At 40.3% G+C, this 21037-nt stretch overlaps 1 protein-coding gene across 2 annotated transcripts in view; it reads left to right on the top strand.

The window, feature by feature from the left end:
* Window positions 1–15040, top strand: part of PTP4A2 (protein tyrosine phosphatase 4A2) — a 33028-nt gene extending 17988 nt beyond the window's left edge. The window contains exons 2-6 of one of the 2 annotated variants that reach the window (XM_075553412.1): window positions 1058–1773; window positions 3515–3607; window positions 9827–9972; window positions 11285–11359; window positions 12536–15040. In XM_075553412.1, the coding sequence (XP_075409527.1) occupies window positions 1678–1773; window positions 3515–3607; window positions 9827–9972; window positions 11285–11359; window positions 12536–12644 (519 nt within the window). In that variant the 5' untranslated portion in view covers window positions 1058–1677 and the 3' untranslated portion in view covers window positions 12645–15040. The remainder of the gene's footprint in view (window positions 1–1057; window positions 1774–3514; window positions 3608–9826; window positions 9973–11284; window positions 11360–12535) is intronic. The other variant, XM_075553414.1, reaches the window with a different exon arrangement.
* The last annotated feature ends 5997 nt before the right edge of the window (window positions 15041–21037 follow it).

Below are 21037 nucleotides of genomic sequence, written 5' to 3'. Positions count from 1 at the left end.
GACAGGTGACTGAACTGGACCTGGTTCAGGCCTTCAGAGGAATTTATAATTATATTGACAGTCTTGGACTGGGACAGTTGTAAAGATTACTGTAGTTTCAAAGCAGCAGACCTAAAATAATATTTAAAATTCTGACACTTCTCTCACTTTGTTTTTCATAGGAATTAGTATTTGGGAAGAGGAAAGCTGTGTGAGTCAATGACCTTTAGTTGCTTTTGTACTCTGGAGTCAGTGATGTGAGAAATATTACAGCCGTTAATGGAACAAGAAAGGAGAGGGAGGGATTTATACAGTAGTTGAGTCAATTAGGAAAGAACACTGGACTAACAGAAACATGGGGTTTGAATTTGGGTTCAGAGAATCCATTGTGCAGTCTTAGATCACTTCACTTTCTACTTCCTCGTTCTTCAATGGGCGGCATAAGTACTCAGTTGTGAGGAAAAGGGGTTAATTTTTGCGAAGTGCATTATGCACTGTATCATAATTGGGGTTCATTGCATATACTTTGGATAGAAAATAGCTTACATCCTCAGGAGAATATTGATAAACATCCTTCACCCATTTTCAGGTATACTATATTTAAGCCAGTGGTTCTCAACCTTCCTGATGCCACGACCCTTTAATACAGTTCCTCATGTTGTGGTGACCCCCAACCATAAAATTATTTTCGTTGCTACTTCATAACTGTCATTTTGCTACTCTTACATTTTGGCAATCTCTGTGAAAGGTTGTTGGAGCCCCAAAGAGGTTGCGACCACAGGTTGAGAACTGCTGGTTGAAGCAGAGTGTATATGAAAGTGCTAAGGAGAACGAATAGAGCTGTGTGAACTTTATGAGGAGCATGTGACCTTTATTCTGAAGAAAGACAGGCATGCTTGATTTTTGAAACTCTTGGTACATAATTCTTAGATGGCAGCAATTTAGAATTGGCCACATGTCAGATGCCTACGTTTATAAGAAAAGCATTCTTGACTTCTGGCATTGTGTTTACTTTGTTGTCAGTGTTTACTTTGTTGTCAACCTCCAGTTCATTTTACTTATGCTTCTTCCCCTGCAGGTTTTTCGTTGGAATATACGCTGCACATATATGGCGATTCTGAGCGTGAGGGCAGACTTCTGCCAGGCTCAGCACAGCATTTTCGCTGACAAGTGAGCTTGGGGGATCCATGTGCCATAATTAACTTTGCCTTGAAGACTCTGGACACCGAGACTGGCCTCAGAAATAGTTGGCTTTTTTTTAATTGCAAGCATATTTCTTTTAATGACTCCAGTAAAATTAAGCTTCAAGTAAACAAAAGTGGAAAGTGACCTACACTTTTAACTTGCCTCACTAGTGCCTAAATGTAGTAACGGCTGCTTACATTTTTGTATGTAGTTGGATTTTTTTGGAGTCCGAAGGTATCCATCTACAGTCATTGAGGCCCAAGTTGAATTTGGACTCGAGTGGATTCAAAATACTTCTGCTTATCTTGAAGAGAGAAGCTTCTTAAGGAACAAACAAGTTGAATAGAGAAAACACTGATTGATAATAGGCATTCTAGTGGTCTTTTTAATGTTTTCTGCTGTGAAACATTTCAAGATTTATTGATTTTTTTTTTCCTCCCCATTTTCCCCGCCACACTTTTACACCCACACATACACTGCGTGCGCGTGCGCACGCTCTTTTTATTTGCCATAATGAACCGTCCAGCCCCAGTGGAGATCTCCTATGAGAATATGCGTTTTCTGATAACTCACAACCCTACCAACGCTACCCTCAACAAGTTCACAGAGGTAAGATTGTCGCTTGGTCTACTGTCTGGATTGATTTTAGGGAAAAAATCTTTAAAAATTAACACCATTATAAAGAAATCTCTTAAAGCTATTTACGTCTGTGATTGGCTCTGGCTATGCTAGGGTTTCTCCGTCGAATTGGGTGGGATTGTTTACAACACATTTTTAAAATAACATTTAAAATGCCATGGTTTTTCTTGCACCCTCTCTGCATTTGTCAGTACATCTTGTGTTATACTTTCAAATAATGGAAACATTGATGGAAAAGTATGTATTGGGCACTATGCATGACAAGCAATGTTTGCATTATTTACTTCTCACAGTAATCCTGTGAAGTGTAGCTACCCCTGTTTTCTCCCTCTTAACAGCCGAGGCAGCTGAAAGGCAATTTAGTAATTTGCCTAAAGGGCCCCACAGTAAGTGATAGAACTGGGTGCGATACTTAAACTAGGTAGGACACTAAAGCCCATGTCTGACCTCAAATGTCCCAAGTGTTCTTGGAGTGAAGAGCTACACCAGAACCGTGTAGGACCAGCAGCCATCATATGGATAGATACACTTCAGTAACTTAGAAAAGAAGAGGTATTAAGTAACCTAAAGTGTGATTTTACTTGATTCTTTTGCTTTATTTATAGAGTAGACTTTAAGAGTATTGAATTCTAAGCCCACTCTAGTTTCACAGATGACAAAACAGGCCAAAAGAGATTTTGACTTGGCTTAAGGTTACAAATACCATAAATAGTTGTACCATAATCTTTTCAACAAACAGTTACTATGGAGTTCATTTTAATGGGGATTTTAGTTGCATTTTAAAATGTGTTTTAAAAATTCTTTTCTACCATAAGAATAGTTTTCTGTGAAAAACAAAGTGCTCCAGCTATTAAATAACTTTGCTCTTGTAGATACCTAAGTGATAGCCACTTCTTGCAGGGTACGCAGTGTCCAAGTTGATTCCAGGCCTGTATGCCCTCAGGTGGTTCAGTCACCTTTAAGCCTGGCTGAACTATGTGTTCACTATTTTTAGTCTCTCGATTTCCTTGGCCCATCAACTTCTAAAGTGGCAAAGGCCACTGTCTTGTAACTATGAAAAGATATTGGTGGCACCTCCAAAATAGATAATCCCTGGGTTTTAAAGTAACAACACGCTGGATTTTTGTGTGTGTGTGTGAGCTGGTTTTTACATAAAACACCTGACTGTTAACACTGTTAACACACGTAGATACATATACGTATCTTAAGTATAGACAGGACTCTTAGGTACATTAAACAAACAGATGTCCCCCATTTCCTTGGTATTTTAAAATTACTGTCATAATATTTCACAGTCTGGATGATCCATAATGGATTTCTTCATTCCCCTGTTTTTGGACAATGCTGTTTTTCCAGCCCTTTGCCCTTCCAGACAGCTGTGGTGATTTTATTCTAGTACTTAAATCTTTATGAGTATCTTTAATTACTTACTTCCTTGCATACATTTTCAGAAGTAGCCTTTCCTAGGTCAAAGTGTGTGTATATTTATTTTTAGAGTTTTGTGCTATACTATCATGTTGCCTTAAGGCTAGTCTTCTTCATAGGGTTCTGTTGGTAGTACATGAGTGTCTTGTCACAAAGAGAATGATTTTGAACCTTGTTTGATAGGATAACAATGAAATCTTGTTTCAGTTGATAACAGTATATTGCTAAAAGATTGGTTGCAACTTCCCAATGTAAGTCCCCTTGTGTTTGCTTGTTCTTTATAAAGGAACTTAAGAAGTATGGCGTGACAACTTTGGTTCGAGTCTGTGATGCTACGTATGATAAAGCTCCAGTTGAAAAAGAAGGAGTCCACGTTCTAGTGAGTGTGCAGTGTTTTAATTTTTACTACAAGCAGCTTGTTTCTTTCAAGCATATTTATAAAATATGGCACAAAGTAATTTTGCTCTTTAAGCTTGTTTTAATAAGTGATTGCAGTGCTCATAACGATCTTAGACTTCCTTTGGATTGGTAATTTGGCAGTTGTATTGTCTACAAATGTAGAGCACTTTCAATACTGAAAGAAACTTTAATGTAGCCTTATTTAAAGAAAATTGGAAATTACTTTTCTTCAGGAAACATATTTAGTTCTTGTTTCTAGGCTACTGATTTGAATCTAATCGAAAGTAATGTCCTCAAGACATTTTTTCCTTTTAATATTTTATTGTGCTTAAGGTAAATGTTTACCTAGCAAATTAGGTTTGTATTTAACAATACCAAAAATATTCCGTGATTATGATTACCTGTTTCACAATGTGGCATTCTCTTTCATTCTGTTCTGGTTGTGTCCTTCCTAGTGGTTTAGTTTCCCTGCCCCCTTATCTTCTCATCTTGGCTGAACAATAAATTTTGACCATTTGGTCTCATATAGTTGATTCTTAGAGGAGCTCATTATTAACAGTTGATATTACTTTATGAACCAATCTACTTAGCTAAACAGAATTTTTAAGATTTAAAGACTATCACTGGATAATAATAATGGAGTTCTCTAGTCTTAACTGGTACAGTAAGTCTGGGTTTATTGAGGATTTGAGTTTGAGGCCCCATTTTTCTCCTGTTGTATCAGGATTAATTTACTGTGGCCCTGATGAGAACGCCTGGTAGTAATGACTGGGCTCCATCCAGATCTAATGCTTTCATTGTAGACTATTAGTCTTTGTAAGAATGGCACGGGGGGCTGGGGGCAGCATCTGACCTCCCCAACTTCATGGAGGGTGAGGAAGGGTCACTATCACCATGAGCTCAAGATTGAGACTTGTGAGGTTAAGGTTAGGCATGTCTTCATTCTTCAGTCTTTTTACCAAACTTAATACCAACTGTCCCGTCCCATGACTTTACTTCTCTGCTGAGTTTGATAATTCACTGTAACAGCCACATAGAACTAAACATACAGTGCAGTTATGGGGCCTCTTAGGGAACAAATAAGTTACAATTCAGAATCAGAAACACTCTGGGTACATCAAACAGTCATGACAGCATCTTCTCAGCAGTACCTGCTGACATACTCAGGCCTCGTGGAGCCTTTGCCTCTGCCCTGTCCAGGCAAATGTTACCAAGTTCTTTTAGCTCTTCAGTTAAGTGATCACGCCACCAGTAAGCCTAGGTCCAAAGGCGCTGCCCAGCTCTGATTGTGTGGTCTGCAAACCCAGGTCCTTAGACAAGTGTCCCGAGGCATGCCACTCTGCCAGCACGCCTCCTACCTGAAGGGTCCAGCGTTCACATTCTGTGGGCCGGGAAGCCCACCGCTCTTGTCTCCTGCCAGTCCCCTGATTCTGTTGCCATTGTTTCTTGTCTGTCCCCCTTCCCCCCTATCTGCATGGGTGCCCTGGATATTATTTACAGTACTTAGCAAGCTATTTAGTTCCCTTGGTGAGCCACAAGCACCTCATTTGTATAGTTCTGCCCCATCATTTGGTGGTTACACAGATTGTTGGTTAGAAAGACCCTGTCCAGTAATTCACAGCACCGCCACCTGTAGTCTGGTTTCATCCTTTCTTTTTCACTGGGCAGAGATATAGTAACTGTATCTTACTTGGCCATTCACAAGCTCCTGAGACCCTAGGTGCTACTCACCACATGGGGCGGAGAATGTATCAGATATTCTTGTCACTTAAGTTACATACGAGGGAACTTCGTGGAATAATTCCATTACCCTTTTTTTTGGGGGGGGGGCTCGGGAATTTAAAAAAATCATTTTATCGGGGGCTCATACAACTCTTATCACAATCCATCTGTACATCAATTGTATAAAGCTCATTTGTACATTCGTTGCCCTCATCATTCTCAAAACATTTGCTCTCCGTGTAAGCCCCTGGCATCAGCTCCGCACATTAATTTTTTATATTAATTTATTTTTAATCATTTTACTGGGTGGCTTTTTACAAATCTTCTAGCAATCCATCATTCAATTATATTAAGCAGACTTATATATATGCTGTCATCAAGATTTCAAAAACTTTTCCTTGATATCAGTTCTCGTTATTCCCCTCCCACCCTCCTGAATCCTCGATCAATTATATATTGTTTTTTCATGTCTTACACTGTTGTCTCCCTTTACCCACATTTCTGTTCTGTCCTTTTGAAATTGAACTCAGAAAGTTCATAGAACAGTTCCATTTTGGTGATGTGGGTTAGGCACTGGGGTGCTATAACCCCAAGGTTGGTGGTTCAAATCTACTAGCCCTCCACAGGAGAAAGATGAGGCTATCTGTTCCATAAAGATTTAATAGTCTTAGTCCCTAAGGTGCAGCCCTACTTTGTCCTGTATAGTTGCTATGTGTTACAATTGACTTGATGACTGTGGGGTGTTTTTTGGGGGGAAGAGAAAGGGAAAGATTATTTAAATTTTTTTCTTAGTTGTTTAGTTATTTAATGTTTGTGGGTAACTCCTAGGGGGCAAACAGAGGGAAATGGTAAGAAAGACCCATTTTTTAAGAGTAAAGTTCTGATATTTTGGGGGCAGATTTCTGAGAAGTTTTTGCATGATTAGATTTCTTTCGCAGTTCATTTGGATCATAAAATGATTGGAATTATTTCAAATTATTCTTAATTATGTTTCTTTATAGAAAACAGGAGCTTCAGGCAAAATTTATATACATTTTCCCCAAGTAGTTTTCTTTAAAAACAACAACAACAAAACAATCGTAAACACTACTGCCATCAAGTTGATTCTGACTCAGTAACTCTAAAGGACATGAGGAGTACTGTCCCTCTGGTTTCCCGAGACTAAATCTTTATAGGAGTAGAAAGCCTCATTTTTCTCTCGATGGTTTGAAACTGCTTACCTTGTGGTTAGTAGCCCACTGCATGAGCCACTCCGCCACCATTTTGGGGCAGCTATCAGCATGTAATGAACTACCCTTATAAATGTAGGTGGCTTGACGGTTCTTTGTGGGAAGGCAAGGAAGAGAGCTGGGAGTTATTAAGAGAGGGGTGCAAGCTGGAAGTATTAGCATGAGGTTGTGCCTCTGTTTCGTGTTGACAGGCCATTGTGTGGACTGTGACGTTGGGAAGGCAGTTCATGCAGAGAATGAATATTCTGTAGATAAAGGCAGACATTTCAGACCTGATCCATAAAGCTTCCATTTTGAGTAGGGGTTAAACACAAAAACCAAACAGTCAAGCATTTTATCATTACTGTTATTTTAAGAGTACGACACGGTAATAATTTGCCTACATTCCTATACCAAATAACAAACTACCTGGATTGGGAATTTCTAGGAATTACTAGGAATTATTTTATACTTTATTATGTATTTATTTTGATAAGTCGAGTAACCTTTTTTGAGTGAAAGTAATGTTTTGATCGTACACACACACAGACAGGAATGGGCCGTCTCTAGAAAGCATGAAGAGACATGTGGAGAGACTAGGCAAAGGGGATCAAGAAGCTGAACATAAAAAAACATTTAACACATAATTCAGCCAAGATTTTTAAAAGACAAAAAAAATGTAAGTGCCTGAAATAGAGCCGAGTACAAGCTTGAAATTTTTCCTGTGTTGTGAGAATATTCTTCAGTGGCTTTAAGTCAGCTCGTTTGACAGATATATGGTGACAGATATATACCGTATACGTGTATAAGCCAAGTTTTTCAGCACAAAAATGTGCTGAAAAACTGGGGTTCGGCTTATACACGGGTCAGTGGTGCCCCAGCGAGGACAGTGTCTATGATGACCTCATACTAGCTGAAGCTCTGCATTGGGATATGGATGATGAGGAGGAATCCAGTTTTGTAGGATTTTAACTCTTTACATTTTAGCTTGGTTGCTGATTGAGCTCAGGGAATAGTACTCTTAAGGTATCATTGTTGATATCTTATTGTATTTGTTGAACCTATTTTCCACTTACTGTGCTGGTTTACTAATGTTAAATGACTTGCCCTTTTATTTATGTTTCTAAAAATAAATATTTAAATATATTACCCCACTGATGTCTCAATTTTTAGTAATTTTCTTTTCTTTTGATTATTGAAATTCACCAGTAGCTTCTGCATTTCCCACCCTAGGCTTATACTCGAGTCAATCAGTTTCCCAGGTAATAATTAGGTACCTCGGCTTATACTCGGGTCGGCTTATATTTGAGTATATACGGTATATATCGATGGTTGACTGACTGTGGTCTGTTTGAATGTTGGTACACATCTTTGTTAAATCGAAGTGATTTGAAGAACTTGAACTAGTTTGTAGAAGAGAATAGTAGGTCTGAAAAATTTATTTCAGGTCTTTCCGTCTACATTTTTGTTTGATTTTATTGTCAATAACTGTGGCCCTCAGATAAAATTATAGGTCTAATTTAAAGCTTGGAAAAACAAGATCAATTAGGATTCAGCCAGGAATGCTGCTGCTGTTCCCAGACATCACAATTTTAAGATAACTCATTTGTATACTTCTCTTAGTGTTCTTCTAGGTGAAGAGGATCTTGGACAGTGTACCATGAGAGAGTCTGATAATTAGATCATTCAGTCCGTTGAATGTCCTTACAAATCTGAGACACATCAGAATAGACTAATGGTGATTTCAGCAGTGTCAATTTGAGGTTCAGATGTTTCCAAATTGATATTTTAATTTGTTAGCTAGAAACTCCTGAATTATGTTACTGTCTCTTAACGAAGTATGTTTTAGAAAATACTGGAGAAACCTTTTAATTAATATGCCTACTGGTTTTGCTGCTATTTATTGGCAAACTGGAGTTGGTGACATTTTTTATAATGATGATCACCCACTACAGTCCTCTAAATACTGTGTAGGTGACAACTCAGACATATGGTACTGTCCTGGGTAATAGGCAGCAGAAATTTGGCCTTTGAATCGGTTCATTCTGGTTTGACCTCTGCTGAGAATTTGCATTTCCACTCATCCATCTACTGAGTTAAACTCTATATTTTGACAAGTTTGCATAATAAGCATCACCTGGGCATCTTGTTAAAATCTAGATTCTGATTTAGTATTGGGGGAGAGGGACTTCAGAAAGCCCAGGTAAAATTCTATTTGTCCACAAACTTTTTGAAGTCCTGAATACATGGAACTGAAAATTCTCAGCAGGGGCTCTACGCGAACAGGTTACAAACCCTGATATGAAGTGTTTCAGCAGTGCCGTAATGACTGCGGAAGTGCTGAAATGACTGCGGAGGCAGTTCAGTGCACTGCCACTGTTCTCTCTTCTAGTATCTTAATGTATCCTTACCCAGTCTCATTAGACTAGACAGGAAATTCCCAGTGTTCTTACATTTCTATTCCTTAAACTAGAGAAGAGAGGGCATGCAAAAGGTGAATTCCCCCTTCGAAAGTTGTTAGGTTGCTTCCTCATTACCTCTGGCTTTGCAGCAAAGATGCTCAGGATTGGTCTTCATTGAAACACAGCCTAAATCAAAGAAGGCAAACAGATTTTTTTGTTCAGTATCTCATCTTGTGACATTGTATTTGTTAAGTGGGGTATTATTAGCTTAGGTGGGGCTTTAAGAATATTTGGCACCTGTTTTTTCTTTTTTCATCCATAAACACAAAGATGGTAGTATTTTTCTCTTATCGCCCAACAATTTTTTTTAAATCACAAGGAACCTTTCTCCAAAGAAAAACTGTCAGTCTTAAAGTCATTTGGAGGATAACCAGAAATATTTTCAGATCCAAATGAGACACGAGATAGTCTTTGTGAGAGTCGACTTTAAAACCAAAATTATATTTGTTGTATCCTCTGTCTTGGCTTTAATTAGTGTTCTCTATTATGTGGAATTACTTTTGTATTACATATGATATTTGAGAGACCTCTAGCTTCTTATCACTCTGATCAAAGAGGTTCATATACAGTAAAATTAGATGCTTATGAGACTGTATTTCATTGAGAAGATGAATTTATTTGGCAAACTTGAATTTAGGTCTTCGACTCCTTTTCAGTAGCAACCAGAACTGTTTAGCAACCAGAACTGTTTTTAAGAATATGCAGTAATTGTACAGTTAATTCTGAAAGGTCTGCCTGTGTACTACGTGCGGTTCATCGTGCATCAGGATGGCAGTCTTATAGAAAAATACTGATTTAATGCCAAAGGCCTTTTCGTTCCAGGATTGGCCATTTGATGATGGAGCTCCACCCCCTAATCAGATAGTAGACGATTGGTTCAACCTCTTAAAAACCAAATTTCGTGAAGAGCCAGGTTGCTGTGTCGCAGTGCATTGTGTTGCAGGATTAGGACGGTAAGTTCTTACCCTTTTGTCTCTGAATTCATTATTATGCCTTATGGAAGTCAGCTGAACGTTGGCATTTCTAAGACTAAATAGTAAATTGCCTGAAAGGAAAGGAAATGAATAAAAAACGACTGTAATGATTCCCCAAGATGGATTGTTTTTTGGAGGTCTCTGGCTGTCTGATTCTGATGCCATCATAGGTTTAGGTGATGGTTCAGCAGTCGCTTTGAAGAAGCTGATGTAATTATCTTATCTTTGAGCTAAAAATAGAGTTTTATTTCAGTATGCTCCCCCCCCTCCTATCAAGTCATCAAAGGTTCAGGTCTTTGAAATGGGCAACAAAATTAAAGCTATTTTAGAATTGGAAGAAGAATCTATACACGGTTTATTCTTGAACTGAGATGATTGGGAAGTTATTAGGTAGAGAGCGGATGGGTGACCTTTACCCTCTCAGAAAGGAGATCAGTGAAGAATGAGAATTGACCTTGGTGGTAAAACCCTTTTTCTGTAGCATTACTTGGATTGGTGTTGAAACACTCAGCAGCAGCGCAGCAGATAAAATGCCAATTTAAGATGTGCACTTGACTCAAACGTTAGCGCAGGCTGCTGGCTGCCTTTAGGTAGTGGTGACTCAGACTGTTAGCTCTGCTGAGCGCTCTTGTTTGCTGTTTTTCTGAAGGCTGAGGGTAATGTAACTTAACATAAGCTGTCTTAGGTGGTCCAAAGCTGGTGCCCTGTAATGTACTTAAAAAATAAGCAAACTCCAAAAAGAAAAAAAAAAAAAGGAAAAAAAAAAGCAAACAAATATACTAACTTGTTCCTTTGTTAGAATAATACATAGATAGCTAGACAGAGAGAGCAAACTGCCTGGAATGAATTCTCTGTCCCTTTCCTAATTCACCAAAAGGATTTTGTTGTAGAAGTTTAGCATTTTTAAGTGTCTAATGAAGAAATGATATTAAAATTAATTTGGGGTGAAAATATTGAGGTGTTTGAGGTAATGAATTTGGTTATTTATTTTACTGTGCTGATAGGTAAGAGTTCAGAGAAGAATTTTTGATTGACATGATAATGAGAAAATTTAGAGTTAATGTGGCGACATTTTAAAGAGTAAAGATCTCTAAATAATGGTGTTAGGGTTTACTGCTTTACTAAGAATAGAGAATAATGGTAGAGTTATTATACTGTAGAAAATCAGATGTTTTAGGAAAGAGGCCCAACGCTTAGTTTTGCTCTGATAATATGTAATCTAGGGTGTTTTTTTAAAAATCTTTTAATTCTGATGATTTGTGGATAGTTACAAGTGGATTTTTCTCCGCAGGGCACCTGTGCTGGTTGCACTTGCTCTGATTGAATGTGGAATGAAGTATGAAGATGCAGTTCAGTTTATAAGACAGTGAGTATGGAATGTTATGCCCAGAAACACAAAACCTATTGTAAGATCAAACAGGAGGAGTTTTGGAAAGCATCCAGTTGTAGAATAAGATAATTTTCCATTTTTGGCTTAGAACATTGAAGATTTAAAAAGCAAAGCAAATGTAAAGAGACTTAGATTTTTCTATAGGCTCCCAGCTTTATAGATTTTCTCATGTTAGTGGCGAATTTGGAAATTATAGAACCTGTCTTGTGTATCATTTGAGAATCTAGGGATCTTGAAAGTGAATCAGGGGTCCTCAGACTTTTTAAACGGGGGGCCAGTTCCCTGTCCCTCAGACCCGTTGGAGAGCCGAACTATAGTTTTAAAAAAAAAATCCAACTATGAACAAATTCCTATGCGCACTACACATATCTTATTTTGAAGTAAAAAAATGGGGCAAAAACACCCGGTGGGCCGGATAAATGTCCTCAACGGGCCGCATGTGGCCCACGGGCCATAGTTTGAGGATGCCTGATCTAGATATTAGGGTCTTGTTGCTCTTGGGTTCCTTTTCATGAGTGTAATTCTTAGATCCTGTGACTAAGGGGCATGGAAAAATCGACAGAGGAGCAACTAATCACAGAGGACTCCACAATGACCTTTTCTGGCGCAAAATCAAGATGATGCTATCCACACGGAATCTTGGCATCAGTCTGGAGTAACGGGACATGTTATTTTGTTGTGCAGAATTCTTTGGCAATCATTACCTTGCCCTTTCCCTCTCATTCCTTTTTAAAAAGGTTATTTGTGGCAGAAGGCATCAAATGATAGCAGCTCTGGGAGCAGCGACGTATTTTAGAGAGTTATCTATACATCCTGAGCACACCTTTTCCACTTCATGCTGTTTTCTTCAACATCCCACATACTCTGCTGCCGGTTCTAATCTGGAGAATTTAGTAATGATCTTGGAAGAGAATATATATCTAAGGACAAACTATTCTTAACTTTATTAAACTGTTAATAGACTCTAGTGAAAGTAAAACAGATTTCTCAGAAGGCTCAGAAAAATTGATGCCTCAAATGAGCTATTTGACTTGAAGAAATAGTGTGGTATGGGAGGTATGCTGGTTTCCAGCTGTGTGTGGTGAAGTTGGAAAAGCCTTGGGTCCTAAAAATACTGCATTGTAGTGACGCAGGCCATTCTTGTATTTTCAGAAAGAGAAGGGGAGCGTTCAATTCCAAACAGCTGCTTTACCTGGAGAAATACCGACCGAAGATGCGATTGCGCTTCAAAGACACCAATGGGCATTGCTGTGTTCAGTAGAAAGAGATGTCAACAAAGGCTGGCTTGATTGTGGCATTTAGAGGGAGGGAACTCTTGGTACCTGGAAATGTGAATCTGGAATCTTAACTGTGTCATTGAAGTAGTGATGGATTCAGTTCTCCTCAACCACTCCTGATGATTGGATCACAAACAAAAATGAAATCCCTCTATAACGTGAATAAAATGTGTAAGAAAAGAAAAAGAGAAAGGAAAAGGGGATTAATTTGGTGAAGGATGAGCTTGCTAATGTTGCAGTTTGAATTCCTGCCAGGATTGAATTATTAAAAAAAATTTTCCCCCCCAACCTTTACAATGTAGGTCTCTTAAGGAAAACCAGCAAAGATTAGCCTGGATAGACCCTCTGTTGGGGGGCACATGCTTCCATTGTGCTAGGCACATCGCTCTCCCTGCAGTCGGCTGTCTTTTCTTTTTTCTTCCTTTAATTTTTGGAGGGGAGGGTATAGTTCACCCCCTCTTTTCTTCTTCCTCCCTCCCTGATACAGGTTGTAGATGGAATAGGAGAAGGCCTCGTGGTTGTAGATGTGCATGCAGTCTGGCAGCCTTATGCCCACCTGGGCGCTTACAGAAAACAACAAAACAAAAACACCAAAAAAGGGGGGGGGGGCTTGGGGTGTGGGGCGGGGTGGGGGGGCGAGAAAAAGAAGCAGTGATTTACATATTATATGATCCAGGTGGTTTTTAGTCTGTACTGATGATAAGGGTATTTGTGTTAGTTTCTTTCTGAAATAATCCAATGCTAGTCAAAGTAGCTGAAAGCCCCTTGGTTTTGGATTTGGTAAATTAGTGGGGAAGTAGAATTGTAAGAGAGGAATCTCTCTTCTCAAAAACTTAGCTGAGAGAAATGAATTCTTCCCTTTTCCAACCAACAAAGCTAAGTGGGTGACTTGGCAACCTTTGTTTTCTGAGGAGGACTCCGGGGATCGCTGATGGAGGACCTGGGCAGAGCCAGCCCTCAGTGTGCACTGCGCAGTACTGTGGTAGCTTGGCTTGGGTCTGCTGGTCAACGAAGTCACTAGAGAATCCTGGTAGTTCGAAATGTTAATTTCAGACCGAGTTATACTCAGACTTTTCAGAAAATGGTCAAAGGAGGAGGAGCAAAGACTCAATATTTTAGACGTGAGAAATACCTGTGATGGGTATTTTCCCAACTGCCCCTTATATGTACAGTTCAGTTTTAACCACTGATTGCCTTGTTATTTTCTTACTAGGTTCTTTTTGAGATTAAGAAAAAAAAATCACTGGTTTAAAACCAACAATGCCTAGTGAGTATGTGTCCATAGGCCATACAGGGTAGAAGAGAAACAGAGAGCAATTCACAGAGTAACAAAGAGGAGACTGTATTGTTTGTGCAGTGGGGTAGTCGTGTTTGTACAGATCCTTTGCTTGTTCAGTGTGCTCATCTAGACAAGCTGTTTCTGCCCCTTTGTCGGGGCAGGTGTGGCCAGGCTGCACTGACAACACAAGATGAGGGGCACCATCAGGGGCTCTTAGGCTCTTTCACCTAAATAGTACATAGAGAGTAGTGCTCTGCTTCGAAGGCTCTGAATACAGCTTTGGGGTCGTCTTGTCCTGCTGGAATTTGCTGTGCAGAGCCATAAACTTCCATGGTTTTCGGATCAGGCAAGGCCAGTAGGGATGGACCAGGACCGTGTCTCACACTGATGATACCTCAGATGTTGGCCAGCTACATGAACTGCCTATTTTCCATTGCCGGAGTTTTTTTGGTTTTTAACTAAATGCAAACATGCAGATTTTCTTCTCTTCATCCCAGAAAGCAAAACAAAACAATGCTTTTTGAAATTGTTTCTAGGTTTTTCAAATGAAAATGATGGTACTGTCCCAAAATGCTTTTACTTCTAGACACGATGGTAAACTCCTTTATCGTAGGCTAAAGATCAAAACAACTTCCCCTCTAAGCTCAGATTGCCTGTCTGCTGACTCCCAGGGTTTTGATCAATACCACAGCAAACCATTTCCCATTGACAACGCTGTGAGTTTTGTGATTTGGGGGGAGGGTGTGTGTGTATGTGCGGGTGTGCGCGCAGTGTCCAGTCAGTATCAGTGCCTGCCTGAGTTAGGAAAATTACATTCCTGGATCTGTGTGAGGAGACGGGTGTATAAGGCAACATGAACTATTAAGCCCTTATTCTGTTTGAGATTGCAGACTGATGTTAATTGTTCTCAGAACTGGATTTTTCCCCCTCAGAATTAGACCTTTTTTTTCTTCCTTCTGGATTTCATGAAGTATTGCTAGCTAAAGCCAGTTTGATACGGTGAGAGAGAGAGATGTCAGACTGATAAGGAGGTATGCAGCCTGATTTCAAACCAACCCCCTGAGCCCTTTTAAAGAACAATAAAACATATTTTACATGCTCTTTGTGCATTTGTTGATTCTTGTCTGCTGGGGAAGCTTGCATGTTTTCAGTTATCAGCTTACTTCAAGTGAGGTGAAAATGAAATTGGGAGTTCAAAGATTTTATGGTGCCCAGGTGTTAAATTTGGGCAAACTTAATGCAGTTAGGGCTACATCTGGTATATTTCCTGGTTTGGCTTATGGACACATAGTAGGGATTTAGCATCCTGTCCCATTCCGAAGGATTTGTTTCCATCACAATTAAAAAAAAAAATTTCCATCACAATTTTTAAATTTAATTTTTTAACGGAGCTTGTGCAGTTAATAAATCCATAATGCACTTAGGTCAAGCATAATTGTTAAGTTGCTACCACCGTTTTCAAACAGTCACTTGAACCTCCTTGATATCAGCTCCCCTTTATCCCCACCCTACCCCCAGGGAGCCTTATTGTTAATATATTTTATTTTTCTTTTAAATGTTTTTTTGGGGCCATATTTTACTCCATCCAATAAAACCATTCACCTACAATTCTGTTATTGACTCCCCTCGAGTGGGGTTATGCAATCATCTTTGCTATTAGCCCCCTCCTCTAACCCTGCCTCCTCCCCATATCCTCGGACTCATTACTGCTGTTACTGTTTCTGAAGGGTTACGGGTATCTGTCTTGGCTTCTTGCATGAACAATCAATAATACAAATAAATCTACCCAGGTCTAACAAGATCTAATGGAGTAAAACAAACCCTAATAGTAAGGGGAGGAAATATTAAAGAACTAGAGAATAGTTCCGTGTTTCATCAGTGCTAAACTATCATCCCTTTTGTGTGGCCCTTCTATGAGGTATTGTCCAATTGTCTTGGAGGTGGGATTTGGATCTCCACTTTGTCCACGCCCCTTCACATCTATTGGATTGATTGTGAACTGATACCCTTTTCCTGTTAACACCTCATGATCACAGAGACTGGTGTTCTGCTTTCATGTGGGCTTTGTTGCTACCCTGTTAGATGGCCACTTTAAGCCTTTAGGACCCCAGATATTAAATAGCCAGGCACCATCAGTTTTCTTCACCACATTTGCTTAGGCACCCATTTTGTCTTCTGCGGTCATGTCAGGAAGATAAGTATTGTACAACACATTAGAACAAACAGTACTGAGGTAAGATTTAAGTGGAGGCCCAAGGTCTGTCTGTTACTTTGTGTTTACATATATACCATGTATAAATATACTCATGTATTTACATATGTGTGCATATCTGTTTATACTTCTATATATAATTTTTACTTTTCCTGTTTTTCCCTCCTGCCCCACTCTCATGCTTAGCCATTGTTCAACTCTTAATTCCTCTTGGATGCATTTTGATTGATCAGACAGGACCAGGAATGCTATAACCTCACGATCAATTTTAGAACCCTTGTTATTACCCGTCCCTGTTGGCTCAGTGCTCACCTCCTTCCTCCGTCTCCCTTCCCTTGCCTCCTATTGCTGTGTCTCCTTGGAATTGCCCATTCTTGCCTATCTTGTATAGATGGACACCAATTAAAATGAGTATGAAGTTTCAAGTCTAACATATCCTGGCTCACAGTTGATAAACTCCCATCAGCCTGACTATCCCATTTTCTTTCAGGGTTCCATATCCCCGGTCCCACTTACCTAGCAGCATGTGTGCCCTATTCTCAACATTCATGTCTGAAAAGTTTGCATCCTACAAGTCCTCATTGATCTTTTCTGCAGTCAGGGATGGAGTGGTCTGGTGCACCCCCACCTCACCAATGTTAATACCTTTAGGCTTTCAGTATAGTTCCCTTATGAGTAACTTCCAACCAGAACAGATGAGATGCCAAATGCTATGATCGGGATTCCTCAGGGACTGGCTTTGCTCCCATTGCCGATCTGTTGCACTCCCCTCTTGGTTTGCCTCCATGTGAGTGGGTCAGACTGGCTACTCTCCCTGAACTATCTTCAGGGCTGTCCTTTGCAGCGCTGTCATCTAGGTAGGGGACATAATGTCCCAGGCTGATTCTGACCCTGCAGTCCTCTCTGAGTGGGCTGCTCAGAGCAGGAGCATCGCCCTCAGGGATTGGTGCACCTGGGTGAGGTCTGCTCTCCCTTTCCTGTGGAGATATAAACAATATCCTCTCCTTGAGTGGATTAGTGCCCTGGCCTCGCATTGATATGTCTCTTTTTTCTTCCACCACCCCTCTATGGGCCTTAAAGGCATCTGAGGGGATGTGGAGAAGGGAAATGTCAGTACAGGTACTATCTGGATTTTTTTTTTAATGGTGTATGCATCATTGGGTTTGGTATGACCTCAGCTCAGGAATTATGTGTTAAATGCATTTTTACTTGCCATCATAAGTTTTGATAAAAGCATTGAAACTTTCCTTGAACTCTTAAAGAGCAGGGAGGACATAGTAAATTTGTATATCACAAGATGTGGGGCTGGGAATTTCCCTTAAATGCTAGCCAAATATCCCATCCATCCAACATGTTTCTGTGCTGAAGTACTCAGAATGAGAAGACACTGTCCCCATTTTGGAGGACCTCAGTCTAGATGGTGGTGTCAGATATGTAGATGTATACAGTTGGTCAACTTGTTGATCTGACTTATTTTTCACCTCCCAGTGTACTTCATCACCTGGGTTAGAGTCTGTGGTCCATTGTTAAAAATCAATCTTGGCTGCACATGTTGATTGCCTTACCCTTTGTTGCCTGGCCATACTCCATTGTGGTTGACCTCTACCACCTCTGCCCTTGCACTTGTGCAACTGAAGGTGCTGATAAAACTTCTGTTTAAAGTCATGACCTCAAATGAACTGTACTATATGCGACAGCCCTATATTTCTGTTTACTCTTACTTTCTTTTTTTTTTTTTCGGATTCCAACTTTTCTTTTTTTATTTGTTGCTGTTAATATTTTCTTTTCTTTTTTTTAACAATTTATTGGGGCTCATACAATTCTTATCACAGTTCATACATATACATACATCAATTGTATAAAGCACATCTGTACAGTCTTTGCCCTAATCATTTTTTTCTCTTTTTTTACATTTTATTAGGGACTCATACAACTCTTATCACCATCCATACATATACATACATCAATTGTATAAAGCACATCCATACATTCCCTGCCCCGATCATTCTCAAGGCATTTGCTCTCCACTTAAGCCCCTCGCATCAGGTCCTCTTTTTTTTTTTCCCCTCCCTCCCCTTTCCCCCCTCCCTCATGTGCCCTTGGTAATTTATACCTTGTTATTTTGTCATATCTTGCCCTATCCGGAGTCTCCCTTCCCCCCTTTCCAACCCACTCACCCTCCACTCTCCCAGCTTAGTCCGTCACACCCTTGGTCCTGAAGGTATCACCCACCCTGGATTCCCTGTACCTCCAGCCCTCATATGTACCAGTGTACAGCCTCTGTCCTATCCAGGCCTGCAAGGTAGAATTTGGATCATGGTAGTTGGGGGGAAGAAGCATCCAGGATCTGGGGGAAAGCTGTGTTCTTAATTAGTTGTGTTCTTAAAAAGCTGTGTTCTTAATTAGGGTTCTACCTCGCACCCTAATTAACCCATCTCCTCTCCTAAACCCCTCTATGAGGGGATCTCCATTGGCCGACACTTGGGCCTTGGGTCTCCACTCTGCACTTCCCCCTTCATTTAATATGGTATATATATACATATACACATACATACACACACTTATATCTTTTTTTTTTTTTTGCATGATGCCTTATACCTGGTCCCTTGGCACCTCGTGATCGCACTGGCCGGTGTGCTTCTTCCATGTGGGCTTTTTTGCTTCTGAGCTAGATGGCTGCTTGTTCACCTTCAAGCCTTTAAGACCCCAGACACTATCTCTTTTGATAGCTGGGCACCATCAGCTTTCTTCACCACATTTGCTTATGCACCCATTTGTCTTCAGCGATCCTATCATGGAGGTGTGCAGTCAATGATATGATTTTTTGTTCTTTGATGCCTGGTAACTGATCCCTTTGGGACCACTCGATCACACAGGCTGGTGTGTTCTTCCATGTGGACTTTGTTGCTTCTGAGCTAGATGGCCGCTTGTTTATCTTCAAGCCTTTAAGACCCCAGTCACTATCTCTTTTGATAGCCGGGCACCATCAGCTTTCTTCACCACATTTACTTGTTCACCCACTTTGGCTCCAGCCGTTGTGTCGGGAGAGTGAGCATCATAGAGTTCCAATTTAATAAAAGAAGGTATTCATGCATTGAGGGAGTGTTTGAGTAGAGGCCCAAGGTCCTTCCGCCACCTTAATACTTGACCTATAAATATAGACACATAGATCTATTTCCCCATCCTCATATATATTTGCATGTACATGTCTTTGTCTAGACCTCCATGAATGTACTCTTACTTTCTTAGACAAATCTTATTTTTTTAAGAATCTTAAAATTTTTTTGTCTTTTTTTAATTATTAGGGGCTCATACAACATCATAATCCATACATACATCAATTGTGTAAAGCACATTTGTACATTCATTGCCCTCATCATTCTCAAAGCATTTGATCTCCACCCAAGCCTCTGGCATCAGCTCCTCATTTTTTCCCTCCCTCCTTGCTCCCCCTTCCCTCATGAACCCTTGATAATTTACAGATTATTATTTTGTCATCTTTCCCTGCTCGGCGTCTCCCTTCACCCACTTTTCTGCTGTTTGTCCCCCAATGAGGGGGTTATATGTAGATCCTTGTAATCAGTTCCCTCTTTCCAACCCACCTTCCCTCCACCCTCCCAGTATTGCCACACCACTGGTCCTGAAGGGATCAACTGCCCTGGATTCCCTTTGTTTCCAGTTCCTTTCTGTACCAGTGTACATCCTCTGGTCTAGCCAGGTTTGCAATGTAGAATTGGGATCATGATGGGAGTGGTGTGGGGGAGGAAGCATTTAGGAACTAGAGGAAAGTTGTATTTTTCATCATTGCTACATCGCACCTTGACTGGCTCATCTCCTTCCCGAGACCCTTCTGTAAGGGGATGTCCAGTGGCTAACAAATGGGCTTTGGGTCTCCACTCCATACCCCTCATTCACAATGATATGAATATTTGTTCTGATGATGCGTGATAACCTGATTGCTTCAACACATCGTGATTGCACAGGCTGGTGGGCTTTGTTGCTTCTGAGCTAGATGGCTGCTTGTTTACCTGCAAGCCTTGAAGACTCCAGATGCTATATCTTGATAGCTGGGCACCATCAGATTTCTTCGCCATACTTGCTTATGCACCCATTTGCCCTCAGCAATCATATGGAGGTGAGCACACAATGATTTTTTTTTTCTTTGATGCCTGATAACTGATTTCCTTTGGCACCTAGTGATCACACAGGCTGGTGTCCTTCTTCCATGTGGGCTTTGTTGCTTCTGAGCTAGATGGCCGTTTGTTTATCTTCAAGCCTTTAAGACCCCAGATGCTATATCTTTTGATAGCCTGGCACCATCAGCTTTCTTCACCACATTTGCTTATGGACCCGCTTTGTCTTCAGTGATTGTGTCAGGAAGGTGAGCATCATAGAATGCCAGTTTAATAGAAGAAAGTATTCTTGCATTGAGGGAATACTTTAGTGGAGGTCCAATGTCCATCTGCTACCTTAATACTAAACCTATAAATATATGTACGTAGTTCTATGTCCTCATATTTACATATGTACATGCCTTTAGAACTCTATAAATGCCCCTTACCTCCTAACTCTCCCGTCCCCAACAAACTTAGAAATAGAAATGAGGAGATTCCATCAACTCCACCACCACTTCTCACCTACCTGCATCTGTGCTTGTATGCTCTGCCTGCCCTGTTTCAGGAGGCAAGCTGTTCTGCATTGGGTTCTATCTCGTGCTATTCAGACGTGTTAATTTAGCGCTTAAACCCTTTCTATCCTGTTTATTGATGGCTCTCTACCAGATCACTCCCGTCAGCCTATAGTCACACTGTTCCTTCCATATTAAAAAACTTGTTCGGCCCTACATTATTAGCCCTTTCAGCTACCCCCCCTTTAATTCGTTTTAT

This window comes from Tenrec ecaudatus, chromosome 1 (genome assembly GCF_050624435.1).
Source record: "Tenrec ecaudatus isolate mTenEca1 chromosome 1, mTenEca1.hap1, whole genome shotgun sequence".
NCBI classification, from domain to species: domain Eukaryota; kingdom Metazoa; phylum Chordata; class Mammalia; order Afrosoricida; family Tenrecidae; genus Tenrec; species Tenrec ecaudatus.
Note: the sequence above shows the minus strand (reverse complement) of the source record. Positions and strands in the feature narration are given on the sequence as shown.